We start from the raw sequence: 16,425 nt of genomic DNA, 5'->3' as shown, positions 1-16,425 counted from the left end.
GAGCCAGCTCACAGTTTTCAACCAACCAAATGTTTTTCTTCCTTTTTAAATGCAGTTCCACTCTTCTTTCAGAGAAAAATACATGAATGAGCTCAGCCTTTTCAGAAAGCACTGCTGAGCTGCAGACTGTAGAAGAGCGTGGAACATCCCGGCACAGAGCCACAGCCGTCATTTGAGACCAACTCCATGTGCCGCTGGCCGTCTGTGCTGCATGGAAAAGTGGCTTTAAACAAGCTCAAAGAGTTCCAGTCTCTTTATTCCATTTGCTTTTAAATGTGTGGAACCTTCTTTGCTTTTTCATCTCAACTGAAGCAAAAACGACCCCTTCAGCTTTTCCCTACCCCTCTAAGAATTGGACCAAACTCTCCCGTCCCTGTTGATGGGAAGCATTCCCTGTTTCACTAATGACTAACGCTTCTGTTATAAACCTTTGAAGCCAGTTTGAACCACATTAAAGGCCTGCATGCCAGCAAACCTGTCCCTGATGCTGACTGACAGACCTCTGATTGGTCCACCTTCCAGCATGTTTTCCTCTAAAAGCATCACTTTGTGTCGTTTCTGTCTTCCAAAGGGAACACGGCAGAAAACGTGAACCTGAACGACCCAACAATATGCAGACGTCCCTTCCCATTCTAAACCTACGACAGCTTTGCTAAAGGTGGGGTTTACGTCACACGTGACATGTCTGAGGTTGTCGTGCACACGCATGCTTCAGACCTCGGTGTGCTGCGTTTGCTACATGATAGCTAGCATGCTACTTTAGCTGGAGCCACAGGACATGCTGGTGCTTCGTCATCGCTGGTCATGGAGCAATAAACAAACCTAAATATCAACACACCCATCATAGAGGTTTCTGTGGAAGAGAGTCCAGCTTCACATATTTCAGTTTGATATGACGCTGAAATGTTGCTGCAGCTTCAGCACAACAGCAGACGGTTCTCCAGAATCCAACAACACTCATGTCCGTTTGCTTTGATAAAAACACTCTACTAATGTGACAGTAGATGAGTGGGCGGCATGGTGGTGTAGTGGTTAGCATTCTCACAGCAATGAGGCCCTGGTTCAAATCCAGACTGGGACCTCATGTGGGTTTTCTCCAGCTCTCCCACTTTACAAAAACATGGGTCTATTTGGGCCCTGGGTCTGAATGTGAGCCCCCCCCCCAGCATTAGCTGGGACAGGCTCCACCAACCCTGTGACCCCAGAAGAGCTTCAGCGGTCATCATCTTCATGTCCTGCTGCAAAAACCTGATTCCACGAACATGATTCCCGTTTCCAAGACACATTTCTAAGTTCTTCAGCAAAAGATCAAAACGTGCAGCTACTTCCTGGTGGGCCTGTGGATTTAGGACTGATTGACACATGACTGCTAAAAACCACGCAGATCATATTATCATAGATGTCATCCACCGCCGTCTTGCGCATTGAAAGGTTGCGCATCAAGGACAAGCAGAAGCGCAAACGGAGCGCAGCGGCGGTTGTTGTCGGTTCAGGCCCTCACGGTAACACGGTGTTCTACCGCGGCGGCTTACGGCTTAGGGCGGGGGGGGGGGGGGGGGGGGGGGGGGGTAGGCTCGCCGACATGTTGCTGTTCCTGATACGGGATGTTATTTAGGGCAGAGGAGAGGTGGAGCTGAGATGTCTTACCCGGGCCGCCATCCTCACGGCTGCAGGAGATCGCAATGCGGGATCCGCTCAGTGTGACGCAGAAGTGCGGGGATGGAGCTGTCCACAGCAGTCAGACCGCTATATGCTGCCACGCGCCCCGCGCGATTGGCTGGCGCGAGCGGAAGTGCGGCGGGGGTGGGGGCCACGGGATGAGAAACGGCGGGTGGAAGAAGGGCTGAAAATGCGCAGGCGCGTTTCTGTTACAGCTGCTGATAAAAGCGCATTCGGTACGTTATGTGAGACATTTGAGTGACTCCTCCCTCCACGGAGCTCCACTGAAACCCACGGAGCTCCACTGAAACCCACGGAAAGCCCCTGTGGATGAAACTGCGCATGTGTGCTGCGTGTCAGCGCGGGCCTGCCAGATCAGCACCATGGACAGCGACCCGCGATGGCAGAACCAAGAACGGCATCCAGGTGACCCGGGATGGAAAAACTCTAGTTTGGGAGCCGCAAAGACTAGAACTGATGGAAACTCTATTAGGATTTGTGTCTCTGATCAACATCTTGGCATCTCTGGTTTGTTGGGAGGGGGTCAGGGTTCATTCCTGATGGGAATTCTGTCACTAACAAGAACCGATCCCAACCAGCTCTTTGATTGGGATCAGATCTTATTGATTCAATGAATTTATTATCAAGACAACTATAAAAATGAATTGTTAATACAAAGCACTTGTTTTTTCTTGTGTTATGTGCTTCACTTTTACATACTTTTGTTTGTTTACTGCTAAAAATGTAGAAAGTAATTTATAACATACATAAAAATTACAATCCTGTTGACCCCAAGTACTTAAACTCCTGCACGTTCTGAGGTGAAGAAGGTGCAGGAGTTTAAGTACTTGGGGTCAACAGTTCAGTGTGATGGGGAGTGTGGAAAAGAGGTGAAGAGGCGAGTGCAGGCAGGTTGGAGCGGGTGGAGGAAAGTGTCAGGAGTGTTGTGTGACAGAAGAGTGTCAGCAAGACTCAAAGGAAAGGTGTACAAGACAGTGGTGAGACCAGCTCTGCTCTATGGGTTAGAGACGGTAGCATTGAGACAGAGACAAGAGGCTGAGATGGAGGTAGCGGAGATGAAGATGTTGAGGTTCTCCTTAGGAGTGACCAGGTTAGACAGGATAAGGAACGAGTACATCAGAGGGACGGCTCATGTTGCCTGTGTTAGCGACAAAGTCAGAGAAGCCAGACTGAGATGGTTTGGACATGTTCAGAGGAGGGATAGTGGATATATTGGTAGAAGGATGTTGGAGAACACAGAAAGGACCCCCCTTGATGTTCTGGTTCAGGTCCCCCAGCCGGGACTTGGACCAGGGGCCTTCTTGGTGTGAGGCAAGAGCGCTAACCACTGCGCCACTGTGCAGCCCAGCCCCCCCCCCCCCCCCCCCCCCCCAGGACAATTGTTCTAATTCTGATTCTGAAGTTTTTAACCAAAAACAAGAATGACTTCCAAAGTCACATTTCCTGTTTATCTGGACTCTGGTTCCTAAATCTCCTTTACATGGGCGTAGCTGTTGGTGCTGAGCTGATTAGCCCCGCCCTTTGCCCCCACCCCTCTCAGTGTCTTGCATGAGTGAAGATCTTGACACAAGAGGGGGGGGCACGATCGACACCGACTGACAGTCTCTATTCTCCATAGTTTCCCCATCAGGAAATGGTGGAAAGCGACGTTTTTGGTTCCAAATCCACATTTTTTGATCAATGTGTGGAAACACAAAGCGACTGCGTGTCAGACGCTGCCGTTTGATACAATCACACCCCAAAAGAACTTGATGAGAACATGAAAAAGGAATGACATTTGAATGGATTTAGGCTCCATTGCAGCAGCGAGCAGACCTGCAGTGACGCCAACATGCAGATCGTTGAATTAGCTACAGCACACCCATGAAAGAAAGAAAGCTCAGCTGTCATTCACATGTCAGTCTCCACATGCGTGTAGCGGTGCTGATCGTTTTTTCTTGGTAGGAGGGCTTAAGTTTATGGTTAAACTGGCAAAGAGTCTGTTTCTGCAACTCACTGCTCCTTCAGGTCAATGCAGACAGGAAGATCCACACACTTTGGTCGTTTAGCGGCCATAGCAACATCCAGCCTTGGACGCAGCAATCTGCATCTTCTCTTCACCGGAGCGTGTGCACGCTGGACGTGGAGCGTGTGCACGCTGGACGTGGAGCGTGTGCACGCTGGACGGGTCAGATCAAGGCGCGTGTGCAATGCGTTCTTGGGCCACTGTGACGTCACAACAGCTCATTGATTCAAAAAGAGCGTCTTTGCAGCAGTTTGATTGACAGTGATTTAAAAATGCAAAAATGAAAAAGGATTTTCTATAACATTTGTTCTGTTTCATAAGAAAAATGCGGGACATACGTCAAAAACTCCAGATACATGATTTTCATGGGGGGGTGTACACATTGCTGGCGTTGGGATCTCCTGCTCCCTTCCGTTGTCTGTGTGGTGACACTCTTCAGACTGTTTTCTTCTATTTGGAGCGGAGCTGCTCAGTTTTATTTTTGAGTAAAGTTGCCTGGCGGTGCCCCCCCCCCCTCCTCTGGAGGTCTTCAGTACACATTCTTGGATCCACGAGAGTCTTCCTCGTAACAGAATTGAGGGACTGGCAGACACCAGTTTTCACACAACTCCTCCTCACCTGGGATGACCTCGTCCTCTTCTCACAGTGGACACCTCCAGGTGGACTGAGGGTCACTTCACCCAAAGTTCAAATTCATTTGATTTCTAAAGCACCTTTCATTGAAAACAGCTCAAAGTGCTGTACATGAAAACAAACAAGAAAGTCAGACCCCCTCCCACACTTGCATAGCATAAACCCCTAAAAAATAAACACAAATAAGAGAAATAATTGAAAGCTAAAGAGAGAAACCAGAAGGCGCAGACTGTCCTGTCCTCCTGATGATGGATGGGGGGGTCAGCCTCTAAGATGCATGAGCACAACTCATCCCCAGGCCCCCAGCCCCCCGCCCCACAGCCCCCCAATGAGTCCAGTGCGCCCGACGTGGCCACACCAGGCCGGGCGACTCGGAGGACCCGGAACAAGAGAGGCCAGAGGACAAGCAGGGCCAAAACTCTGGGGGCCCCAACACAAACCCCCCAGCCAAAGTGGGAAAGACCCTCGTCTAACATGTAGAGTGATGAATAGAACATGTGGACTCTCAGAAACCGAAACCGGTGCTTTAGGACAATTTACAAAACTTTATGTCTGCCTGCCACTAATAGTTATAAAAGTATAAAAACAGCTCAAATATGAAAATATCAACTAAAATAAGATAATGAATGTCTAAAATATAGACTTAGACATATATTATTTCTGGTGTCAGTACCATAACCATTCGGCCTGCAATAACCGTTCGGGGTCCTTTCCACTGAGGATAACGTCACACTACGGTGGCCCTACTTGGACAAACTACGTAGCGTGGAGATCTGCTCGGGCTCTACATATTTTCATTTCACGTTTCCTTCTGTAACCCAAAGTTCTTTCCCCTCATAAGTGACATTATTCTTTGTAGTGTTTCTAGAGATTTTTCCACAACCCACCTTGTAAAAAGATCTGTGGCTGTTAGAATGAACCTGCTGCTCCACACGAGCTAACAGGTCTCTGAGCAGAACAGCTGGAGTCTCAGAGCTTCATGTTTGCAGACATGGAAGGTCCAGATTTGTCCAGACCAATCACTGTCTGACACATCATCAGACCACCGGACAGCCAATCGCATGATGTGAGGTCAGCACTCGTCCCAGGACCCCCAACGGTTGTTGCAGCCGAATGGTTGTGGGACCTACAGCGGTTAGGGGCTTGTAAAAGGATGTTACTTAAAGGTTAAAAGGAACAAAGTAAATACCTCAAAAACTCAAACCCAGGCTGAAAATAAGATGGGAATTTATTTACAGAAAAATTCAAAACTGTGTTTCATTGAAATTTTAATAAAAAGATTAAACAGACGACAAGATTAAAATAATAAAAAACTTAAAATACAAGGAGCAAAGCCACAAAAGTGACGCTCTGCTGCCAGCTGGGGGGGTGGCAGTATTTCCACCTGAGCTGGACGTCCTCAGCCAATCAGGTGCTCCGGACACTTTGGGCTCCAATCTGCTCACAAATATAGGAGGAGAAGAAAAAGAAAGACAGAAGCTCCCACTGCAGCACGAATCAACAGAAACAGTCCAAAGTACAAAAAACAACGTGACTGAAAAGCATGAAACATAAATATTTGATACAATCTGAGATCTAATTAAAAGCTGAATGAATCTTTTTGTTTTTAGTTTCGCTGTGGATGAGGGACCCTCAGACAGGACGAGACCCCCATCCACTGAAGAATTCCTGTGCTGTGGGGAACCATCAGCCAACATTTATGAGGCTTTCTTCGTTCTGAGCAGTGTGCATCTCTGGGATCCACTTAACTCCTTAACGTGCAGGGTTGCTGGAGCCTATCCCAGCTGCTGTTGGATAAACGTCTTCCTCAATGGGGGGGTCAGTCTGTTTCAGGGCCTCACCCTCTCAGTCACACCTGGGGATATATTAGTCCACACGTGTCCGAGGAGAACATACAAAGCCCACACGTGTCAGAGGAGAACATACAAAGCCCTCACGTGTCCGAGGAGAACATACAAAGCCTAAATGTGTCCGAGGAGAACATACAAAGTCCACACGTGTCCGAGGAGAACATACAAAGCCCACACGTGTCAGAGGAGAACATACAAAGCCCACACGTGTCCGAGGAGAACATACAAAGCCCACACTTGTCCGAGGAGAACATACAAAGCCCACATGTGTCCGAGGAGAACATACAAAGTCCACACGTGTCCGAGGAGAACATACAAAGCCCACACGTGTCCGAGGAGAACATACAAAGTCCACACTTGTCCGAGGAGAACATACAAAGCCCACACGTGTCCGAGGAGAACATACAAAGTCCACACGTGTCCGAGGAGAACATACAAAGCCCACACGTGTCCGAGGAGAACATACAAAGTCCACACTTGTCCGAGGAGAACATACAAAGCCCACACGTGTCCGAGGAGAACATACAAAGTCCACACGTGTCCGAGGAGAACATACAAAGTCCACACGTGTCCGAGGAGAACATACAAAGTCCACACGTGTCAGAGGAGAACATACAAAGCCCACACGTGTCCGAGGAGAACATACAAAGTCCACACTTGTCCGAGGAGAACATACAAAGCCCACACGTGTCCGAGGAGAACATACAAAGTCCACACGTGTCCGAGGAGAACATACAAAGCCCACACGTGTCCGAGGAGAACATACAAAGTCCACACTTGTCCGAGGAGAACATACAAAGCCCACACGTGTCCGAGGAGAACATACAAAGTCCACACGTGTCCGAGGAGAACATACAAAGTCCACACGTGTCCGAGGAGAACATACAAAGTCCACACGTGTCCGAGGAGAACATACAAAGTCCACACTTGTCCGAGGAGAACATACAAAGTCCACACGTGTCCGAGGAGAACATACAAAGTCCACACGTGTCTCAACTAGGATGGAGTCCAGGCCTTCTCACTGTGGGAAGAGAGCCATGAAATATATTCGTATTTAAACTTCATTTTCCAACAGAAAATTTTTCCTTTAACTTTTTTGAAAACGTTGATATTTGTTATAAAGCAGTTTCAACTAATTTCTTTCTTTTCTGTCTCATTTTCAAGTCTCCTTAGATTTTGTCGGTCACCTTTCTCCAACATGAAGTCATGTCGAGGATTTGTCTTCATGTCTGAGCTGCTGCTGCTTCTACACATGAAACGTTTCCATTCAGCTGCTTGATGGAAATCAAAGACCAGGATGAATCTCAGAAAGACTTTTATAGAAAGTACCTGGAACAGATGATCAAATACTGTTTTCTCACATACGTAATCATACATCCAAATAGTTACAGTTTGCAGCATTAACACCAGAAGTCTTTAGATGAACACACTTTCATTTACATATGAGCCATAAAACCAAGTTCATGGTTGTAAATGTCACCATAGCAGCAGAACGGAGCACATAGAATGAGCACAGAACCAGGACCGGGTCGGACCAACCCACGCATGTCCGTTAGACACGTGGAATACTTCATCAATCCTTTATCAACACTTTCTGTTCCCCCCCAAAAGGCCAGAGCTCTGGGATCCAAAATAGTTTCTGCATATATGAAGAATTGCTGATTTATTGACTGCAGCTGTTTGCAGCAGTCTGAGCATGCACCCTAAAGATGAGTCTTTCAAACTAAAAGCAAACAAACCACGGCGTGCAAAAGAAACTAGCATCTGGCATGACGGCTATGGGGGACGTTTAGGGGGGGTTTGTAGTCCAAAGGGTCATGAAGGACCCATCAGACACCCAAGCTCGGCGGCTAAATCTGATCCAGACGTTGTCCAGAAGAACCGATGGTCTGCAGCTGTCAGATATGAGGATAAATAAAGTTAACTTTATTAGTTTGGTTCTAGCTTTACACGTTTGACACACATTTGTCTGCATTTACACAACTTGCACAATTACACTGTGCAAATTGCAATCTTGTGTCAGTTTAAGACGAATGTCAGACACAGAGTTGTGTTGTGAAATCCGTAAAGAAAATGAGGAGTGAGAGGATGAAGTTTGGATTCTGGAGTCCTTCCACATCAGTCAAGACGTTTGAATCCCGTTTTTCTACAACGACAACATTCCAGCCAACAAACGTTCTCCCTCCGTCCGCTTTCTGTGGTCACAGGGCTGCTGGAGCCTATCCCAGCTACTGCTGAAGGCGGGGGACACACTGGAGAGGGTTCCAGTGTGACGCAGGGCCACACAACCACACACACACACACACACACACACACACACAAAACCACACACAAAACCACACACACACACACACACACCCACACACACACCTGAGGGACAATTTAGATTTCCCAATTAACCTCTGAAATATGCTTTTGGACGGTGGGAAGAACCCCACCCCCCATGCACAGGGACATCATGCAAACTCCACACAGACAGGAGCCTGCTGGGATTTGAACCAGGGACGTCTTTGTGAGGTGAGATTTCTCCTGAAAATGTTGGCCTTTGGCATCACTTTAGGATCCTCTAGAAGAATCAGACAAAAAGCAGATCCTGTTCAAGAATCGTCTCTAGAATCCTAATGTGACTCGGTTAACCCGTCAGAAAGTCAAGTCTTGGGTTTCCTCTCTTCCTGGCATGAGTCTAACTCAGCTGTTTCTGGTCCCATCATCCCTCTCTGTCTGATTTAACCCTTCACATCCTGTCTGTTGGAAAAACCTTCAGAAACTGTTTTTCAGAAATAAACAAAACAAATTAATTGGAAGTTTGTTTTCTGTTTCTTGTCTGAGTCCGTGTTGAGCTGCCCCACGTTTGTCTGTCTGTCCTCACACAGATATGGCACAAAATCTCCCAAAATTCCAAACTATTTGCTGCCTGTGGTTAGACTGAACTTGACCCCATCAGAGGGAAGAAGCTCCGCAGGGAGAAGTGGAGGAGTTCAGTTTTTCTGTCATTTAGGGGAAGACATTTTCAAACAATGTCCCATTTGTTCTGGATTCTTCTGTTATTCAGAACCAGAGAAACCCAGTTCCAACGTCATTTAGCAGACAGGTGTCCGGTCCCTCAGTCTGACCCCTTCCAGCAGTCCAACATGGTGAACACTGCCACAACATGAGGAGTGGTACACCCAACACAAAGCTGCATGCCAAGAAGCCCACAGAAGCACACATGCATGAGTTACAACAGAGAGTGCACGGACCATCAGGTGCTCCAAATATGGCTCAGCTGGTCTATTCTGGGTCAGGGCAGTGGAGTCAGAACGGACTGGGAAGCCAGACACGTTATCCTTTGTCCAGTTTGCTGTGGAAAGCAGAAAAAGAGGTGGAGGATGCAAAGGAGGTCTTTGGGGCTCCTGGTGGAAGCTTCACATGGTGCTGAGGGGCCGCATGTCCCCGCCGTCACGGATCATCACATCGCTCCACAGGCTACTCCTTCACTCTTTCTGCCTTTCTGTGTTTGTTCCCCTTTTCAGGAAAATCTCCATAAGTCAGCACCAATACACCATGTGGGTGCAGAGGGAGAAAACTGTCCCAAATGAGTCGGTAGGTCAGTTTTTCCCGCACGTGTAAACATCAAAGGGAGGCCTGGTAACCGCCTTCACGGAGGCCGTCTCACCTCCCTGTTCTCCAGGGAAAACCAGTTTCCTTTCAAAAGTACAGTAGTTTGGATACTCAGCAGCACAGCTCATCTGCTCTGACAGAGGAGCTTTCTGCTCACACAGGTACGCTACGTACGGTACGCACAGGTACGCTACGCTCAGGCATCATGACACCAAACTGGTTAGAAAGATAAATGCAAAGACATCAGCATGTCAGCGCATGTGTCTGATCTAAAGTCCATGAAAGCCTTTCAAAGATCTTCTTTGATCGCTAACTGCCTTTCATTTTTATCCAGTCCTTCTTCTTTTAAAGAAAACAGTCCTGATTTGAAGGATAATTCTGTGCTGTCAGATGACAGAACCTTACGAGAACAACCTTTATGAGGAGCTTTCTGTGCCAAAGCAGAACTAGTTACTTCTGTTCAGCTGTGCTGAAACCAGAGGACGTTTGAGCTCCTCCACAAAGAAGAACGGATAGATTTCCACGTTAGAGTGAAACACTGACTCATGACTCCAGTCCAAAGCCTGGACTGGACTGAAGATGAATTAAAAATGCACTGATGTCAAAGTAAAGAATCTTTGAAAGGAAGGTCTTCAGAAAACTAAGAAGTGTTTCTTCAGACCACTTCATGAGAAGTCCTCGCTCCCTGAAAGCAAACTGAAACCATCACGTGTGGAGGAGCCTGTGACCTCGTGGAGTGGAGGGTGGATATCTGTACTCATGACAGCCATGCTGAGAGGCGGGAAGGAAAAGGATTCATGCTGCCAAAGACACTGAACCTGCACTGTTGGTAGCTTTCAATTGCAGTGACCGTTGTTTTCCTGTCTGTTATTTCCTGCAGACTGCTAGATTGGAGCCTTTTAGGCTGTAATCAGATCAGAATGTACCACCAAAACACAGCTGAAGGTGCAGTGACCCCCCCCAGCAATCACACCTGCACTAAATCACGGCGATCATGTAAAAAAGGGTATTTGATTAGAATTTGGGGCCTCAATTCCCAATTTGAGGGTTTTCTATGCTGTTTTATGGCAGAAGTCTTCCTTGTAGGCTACAACCATAGAATCTGTTTGGTTATGAAACGGTAGAGATGTCAGACAAATGTTCAACTCGAATGTGTTGGTGGGCTATCCTCGCCTTCTTATCGGTCAAGACTCAAGAGCAGCTTGGTTTTTTCTTCCTCTCGTTTGCTCTCATTCTTCAAATCAGCAAAGACCTGAGTGAAGAAGTGCGGGTCGGTGTTGATCTGAAGCATCTTGCCACTCATACGGTTGATGATGTCAAGGCAACGGTCCCAGAAGGCCTCCTTCTCTGCTTCCACCAAGAAGGGCTTCAGGGGGTAGGAGATCTCGTTGCCCATGTAGGAGTAGGACAGGTAGAGGCAGGTGAGCAGTGACGCCTGCAGCTCGCGCTCAGACGCCATCTCCGCCGTCACCACGTCTCGGCACAGCATGTAGAGGAAGACCACGTTGGCCGGCGTGATGAAACCCTGGTCCTGCCAGCCCTGCAGGAGAAGTGAGCGGTCCACGCTGCGCAGCCACAGCACCGGGTCAGTGGGGGACAGGCGCTTCAGCCGATAGCAGCGGCGGCAGAGGAACTCTCCCAGGCTACGCATCAGCTCGCTGGTGGACGCCTGGGTCCAGAGAGAGAATCCAGAACAACACACATTCAGGATCGGGGCTTTGCTTCCACGTCTGTGTGAAGCCACTGTCTTACCTGGACGATGACGCGTTTGGGAGTGCCAGCAGTGGTGGACGGCGGGATTCCAGGTCCTGTGATGGAATTTTTTTTTGCAACAACTGCAGCTACATTTGCCAAGGTCTTGGAGGTTGGTAACTGGGATGAAGCAGTGATTGTTGGTGCAGAGGAATCTTGGCTGGATGAGTAAGAGGAGAGGTTATTGCAGGACTGAGACTTATTTAGCTTCAAGCTGTTTGAGGCAGAGTTGGTTGTAGTGGCTGCTGGGCTCTCAGGGGAGCTCCCTTTCCCGCCATCTCCACCTTCTGATGGAAGTTTCTTTGAACCCTTCCTCTTTGCAGAGACTGCCACGATGCGTTTCCATGGCAAAGCGTTAATGATGGATGGGCGTTTGAGCGACTTGGCCGCCGCAGCAGCATCCTTGGCGTTCCTGCTGTTCTGAACGGCTGTGTAGTGACCGACAGTGGCAGGGCCGTCTTCAAACAGAGCCGCCTTGCGGTAGCTTGGTGACAGAGAGAGCACTGTTCCCATAATGCTTTGCAATAGTCGGGTAAAAGAAAGGACTGGGAGACACAACGAGAGAAGAGATCGATTCAGATGTTCTCTGCAGGAAACTCAACCTGAAAACAGAAAACAAACAGAGCGCAAATACACAAAATGATTTATGAGAAATACGCTGTTAAAAAGAAAGACAAACCCAAAGTGGGCTAAATCGGAACCTAAGGCCCAACTTTCATATTGGGTCCATCTCTAAACTCAACCCAGTGACTTGCCACAGGGCTGTCATGATCAGGGCTTCAGGATGACAGAATTAAACCGATGTTTGTGTCATCATCAACTTCTGCAGACCAACAGATCCATGAACGTCTCTGTTTTCCTGGTCTGAGCTGGAATCTGGATCAGAACTGACGGATGGATGGATGGATCTGATGCTGCTGCTGCCTCTGTTGCACCAGTGTCAGGTTGGGGCTGTGAGCTAGTGGGAGAGCTCAGATATAAGTGACAGGGGAGGGGGGGTTGCTTTGCGCCAACAGTCCCGCCCACAACTCAGGGGTGAATTTCTAATGAACTCCTGCCGCTCTGCAGAAACTATGTGCTAGAAAAGGACAGAACTGCAACATCTTAATGAAAAGACTGGGAACATTTTGAAAATAGATCAGAAGATGATCCCTGCAACAGACTGGCCACCTGTCCAGGGTGTCCTCTGCCTTTGCCCATAAGTGGCCGGGATAGGCTCCAGCAGCCCCGTGACCCCGAAAGAGAACCAACGGAAGAAAATGAATGAATGAATCAGAAAATAATGAAAGTGGGGCTTTAATTCTTTAAGTCGTTTAAGTTTTGCTTCTGTTCGTTTCATTCATTGAATCTGTATTTTCTGTCCCATCTTTCTTTTCTCCACTTTCACCCATTCCTGAAACCTTTCCAGAATCTGGAAAACCCCTTTTCCTTGGGTTCTTTTTTGTAAAACTAAAGTCTAGACCAACAGGCTTCAAAGATGCAGAACTCACAATAATGTGCAGATAGGCTTCCTGATGGGGGGGGGGGGGGGGGGTTGCTGACAGCTCAGACCTGAGATTCAATTAAACATAAAATAATTGACTTTTTTTATTTTAGAAAACAATCATCAAGTAAGACATTTGGTTGGACATCAGTGGTTTTTCAAAACGCCAACTGTTTTTCTCTTCCAACAGACTCAGAAAAAGAAGGATTCCAGTAAAAATTCCATCACATGAGCTGTCTGACATGCAGTTTCCCTTTCCTCCTTCTGACCTGCCAGCATCTCTCTCTGTTATAAAGCAGAGCAGAGAGGAGCACGCAGAGGCAGAACAGAAGTGTGCGCAGGCATCCATCTTAGTTTCAAAATGGAAGCCTTGGATCCTCCCCTCACTCCCAAACAACACGAGTCAGCATCAGCTGATGAGCTTTAACGCATCCATCCTCACAGTCCTTCATGTTTGGGATCATTGAAATAAGAATTCGTGGTGTTTATGTTCCACGTTATGGCTTCTCGGTGAGCAGGTATGCGTGGTGCAGAGCTCTCCCACCTTCTGAACGTGCTCTCATATCAGATCCCGCATTCCAACCACCACCTCCTCTCGCTGCATGAAAGGTGCTGAAAATGTGGACTCCGCTCGTCGGCGTTACTGCAACCTCCTGTGCGTAAAAATCCGTTCCTCCAGAGTCCCGCGGTGCGTCATAGACGCGCGGGTCTGTCTTCTCCCTCCTTCAGCGCTTCCTTCAGCCCCGCACACAGGGAGCGCGGTGGGGGGAACGCGTGCGGGTGTGGGCTTCGCTCCTGCGCTCGGAGAAGGGGAAAAATGTCTTCCATTGAGAAATGAGATCAGGACGACCGCTGCCGCTGGAGCCCCGCCACGACGCTCATTACCGACTCAAGTGGAACAGTCCGGCGGACATCGGTCCAGAAACCGAGTTCCGAGAAAAGCGCGCAGAATTCCAAAAATAGACGGAGGCTTGGTCGCTCAGCGGCGGAAAGAGGGAACGGCTCTGCTCCGATGCGGGCATCTGCAGTTATTCGGGTTGGATGCGGGAGAGAATCCCGCGCTGCCATTGGCTGGTGTGCGGGTGCTGATGCTGGGAGCCCTCCCCGTCGCAGTGAGCCCGCCCTATCGCGGAGCTCTGTCCGTGGTGCTGAAGCAGCCCAGAAGCGGCGCAGTGCAGTTTGCAAGAAAAGCCCCCCCCCCCCCCCCCCCCCCGACACAGAGGCGGAATAATCTGTTGATCTCTGAGCAACACATGTCTGACCATCGTCATCAGCCTCTAAACACCTCAGATAGTCTGAAAAAACTATCTGAGGTGTGTGTGTGGTGTGTGTGTGTGTCGTTGTGTGTGTGTGTGTTGGTTGGTGTACGTGTATGTTGTCGTGTGTGTGCGTTGATGTGTGTGTGTGTGTGTGTTGCTGTGTGTGAGTTGGTGTGTGTGTGTGTGTGTGCTGGTGTGTATGTGTATGTTGTAGTGTGTATGTTGTTGTGTGTGTGTGTGTAGTTGTGTGTGTGTGTGTGTCATTGTGTGTGTTGGTTGGTGTGTGTATGTTGTTGTGTGTGTGTGTGTGTGCTGGTGTGTGTATGTTGTTGTGTGTGTCTTTGTGTGGCGTTGTGTGTGTGTGTGTTGGTTGGTATGTGTATGTTGTTGTGTGTGTCTTTGTGTGTCGTTGTGTGTGTGTTGGTTGGTGTGTGTCTGTTGTTGTGTGTGTCTTTGTGTCTTGTTGTGTGTTTGTGTTTCATTGTGTGTGTGCTTTATTTGGTGTGTGTATGTTGTTGTGTGTGTATAATGTTGTGTGTGTATGTCATTGTGTGTGTGTGTTTCTGTAAACGTTTCCTGTCCAGCTGAGCCCACAGATCAGAGCAGAAGGCCTCTTGTCTTGGACAGATGTTTCTGTTACATTAGGAGTTATGAATCTTTTGACACACGAGGTGTATATTTGGATAAACCCTTTTTGTATTTGAGGCTAAACTTTATGTAGAATAATTCTACTTTTATACATTTCTTGTTGGACCAGACAGAATAAAAGGAGAGGAGAGTGGGAATTTAGAGACGGTGTCACAGTTTTAGTTTCCTTACTTTTGTGTTCTAGTTGTCTTTTGTTTCTGTCGTTTCCTGTTTTATTTTGAAAGGTTTCCTGTTATGTTGTGGTTTCGAGTTTTACTTTTGGTCCCCATCTGCGCTCATTGTTTCCAGCTGTGTCTCGTCTGTTGTGAATGTATTTGAGTCCTGTCTTTCCCTTCCTCCTGGGCTGCTCCATAAGTTGATGTATCCCGAGTTCCTGTGTCTTGTACTTCTTGTGTTTCTAGTTTGCCTGCCTGCTGCAGTGGATTTTGGTTTTGTTACGTTTGTTTTATACTGAGCCCGTGTCCTGACATTAAAAAAATGAAAGATATGTTGTTCGCACAAAATAATATTCATTTCTCACAAAATACCATTTCGTTCCCTCGAATAATTAATTCTTGCGAAATAATTATTCACGTCATAAGTCATTCATAGACGGATATGGTCTCCATCCGGCCGCAAAAGCTGCTTTCAGCGGTAACGTCCGTGTCTCTGTGACCCACATTCATTCAAGAAAGGAAAGAAAAACAAGAACGATCAATTTATTATTGTCTCAATGAATGTAAGAAAAATATCATAAGATTTAGGATTCCTGGGCTTCCTGCTTTGCCACAACAATCGCAGCGATTCTCCGGACACAGCTCCTAGCTCCACCTCCAGCTCTTTAGCTTGTCATGCCGGCATTCGGGCAGCTGGCTGGCCGGTAGGTGCGGTATGGGATATTCTAGTTTAGGGTGGAATAGGAATAAGAATATTCAGGACTTGTCTTAACATATTTGTTAGCAGTCACTTCACATCTGAAGGCTAGTAGGCTACATGCTATGTGTCCCATGGTGCATCACGTTTTCCCCATAATGCATCTCGACCAATCACTGCGTCCCTATAACTGTAGTGTAACAACAAGACAAATGATTGGCTGGTCGTGATGCATGATGGGATATGTAGCATGCAGTCTACTAGCCTTCGGATGTGAAGTGACTGCTAACGAGTATGATGCTTTAGAGCTTTTTAAAATAAATAAATCTGATCTCTAAACATCCTCCGTGTTTTCAATGCAATGTCATGAGACACACAGACAGAAATGTGAAGGTATCTGCTGTAAATCCAAATATTGCTCACATCCGTGTTTATGAAGCTAGGAGCTATGTTCGGTAGGCGAAGCAGCAATCCGTGTTCATGAATGACTTATGGCGTAAAGAATTACTTCGTTAGCACAAACTAATTAATGCGTGGAAATGGAAAAATTATTTCGTGGGAACAAGATATATTTCAGTATTTTAATGTCAGGACAGGGGCTCCGTAGTTTTACTTTATTAAAGATCCTGTTTCCCTGGAACCTCCTGCCTCCTCTCTGTGCCT

At 47.6% G+C, this 16,425-nt stretch overlaps 2 protein-coding genes across 3 annotated transcripts in view; both read right to left on the bottom strand.

The window, feature by feature from the left end:
• Window positions 1–1,984, bottom strand: part of LOC101155094 (vesicle-fusing ATPase) — a 36,193-nt gene extending 34,209 nt beyond the window's left edge. For both annotated transcript variants that reach the window (XM_023957897.2, XM_023957898.2), the window contains exon 1: window positions 1,648–1,984. In XM_023957897.2, the coding sequence (XP_023813665.1) occupies window positions 1,648–1,659 (12 nt within the window). In that variant the 5' untranslated portion in view covers window positions 1,660–1,984. The remainder of the gene's footprint in view (window positions 1–1,647) is intronic.
• A 3,544-nt stretch (window positions 1,985–5,528) lies between these two features.
• Window positions 5,529–14,061, bottom strand: LOC101174571 (cyclin-dependent kinase 5 activator 1). Its single transcript, XM_004086422.5, has 3 exons — window positions 13,548–14,061; window positions 11,521–12,122; window positions 5,529–11,437 (listed from the first exon to the last, which is right to left on the bottom strand). Exons 2-3 carry the CDS (start codon window positions 12,031–12,033, stop codon window positions 10,946–10,948), a joined length of 1,005 nt encoding a protein of 334 aa, XP_004086470.1. The 5' UTR covers window positions 12,034–12,122; window positions 13,548–14,061; the 3' UTR covers window positions 5,529–10,945.
• Between the last annotated feature and the right edge of the window lie 2,364 nt (window positions 14,062–16,425).

This window comes from Oryzias latipes, chromosome 8 (genome assembly GCF_053564925.1).
Source record: "Oryzias latipes strain Hd-rR chromosome 8, Olatipes_Hd-rR_3.1".
NCBI classification, from domain to species: Eukaryota; Metazoa; Chordata; class Actinopteri; order Beloniformes; family Adrianichthyidae; genus Oryzias; species Oryzias latipes.
This window is presented reverse-complemented; position numbering and strand designations above follow the sequence as displayed.

What these genes read in the sequence shown, in the direction of transcription:
- LOC101174571 (XM_004086422.5), bottom strand. Translation starts at nt 12,033, where the DNA reads ATGGGAACAGTGCTCTCTCTGTCACCAAGCTACCGCAAGGCGGCTCTG. An exon ending in CCAAACGCGTCATCGTCCAG is followed by an intron (nt 11,438 to 11,520) that starts GTAAGACAGTGG and finishes CTCTGGACCCAG; the next exon opens with GCGTCCACCAGCGAGCTGAT.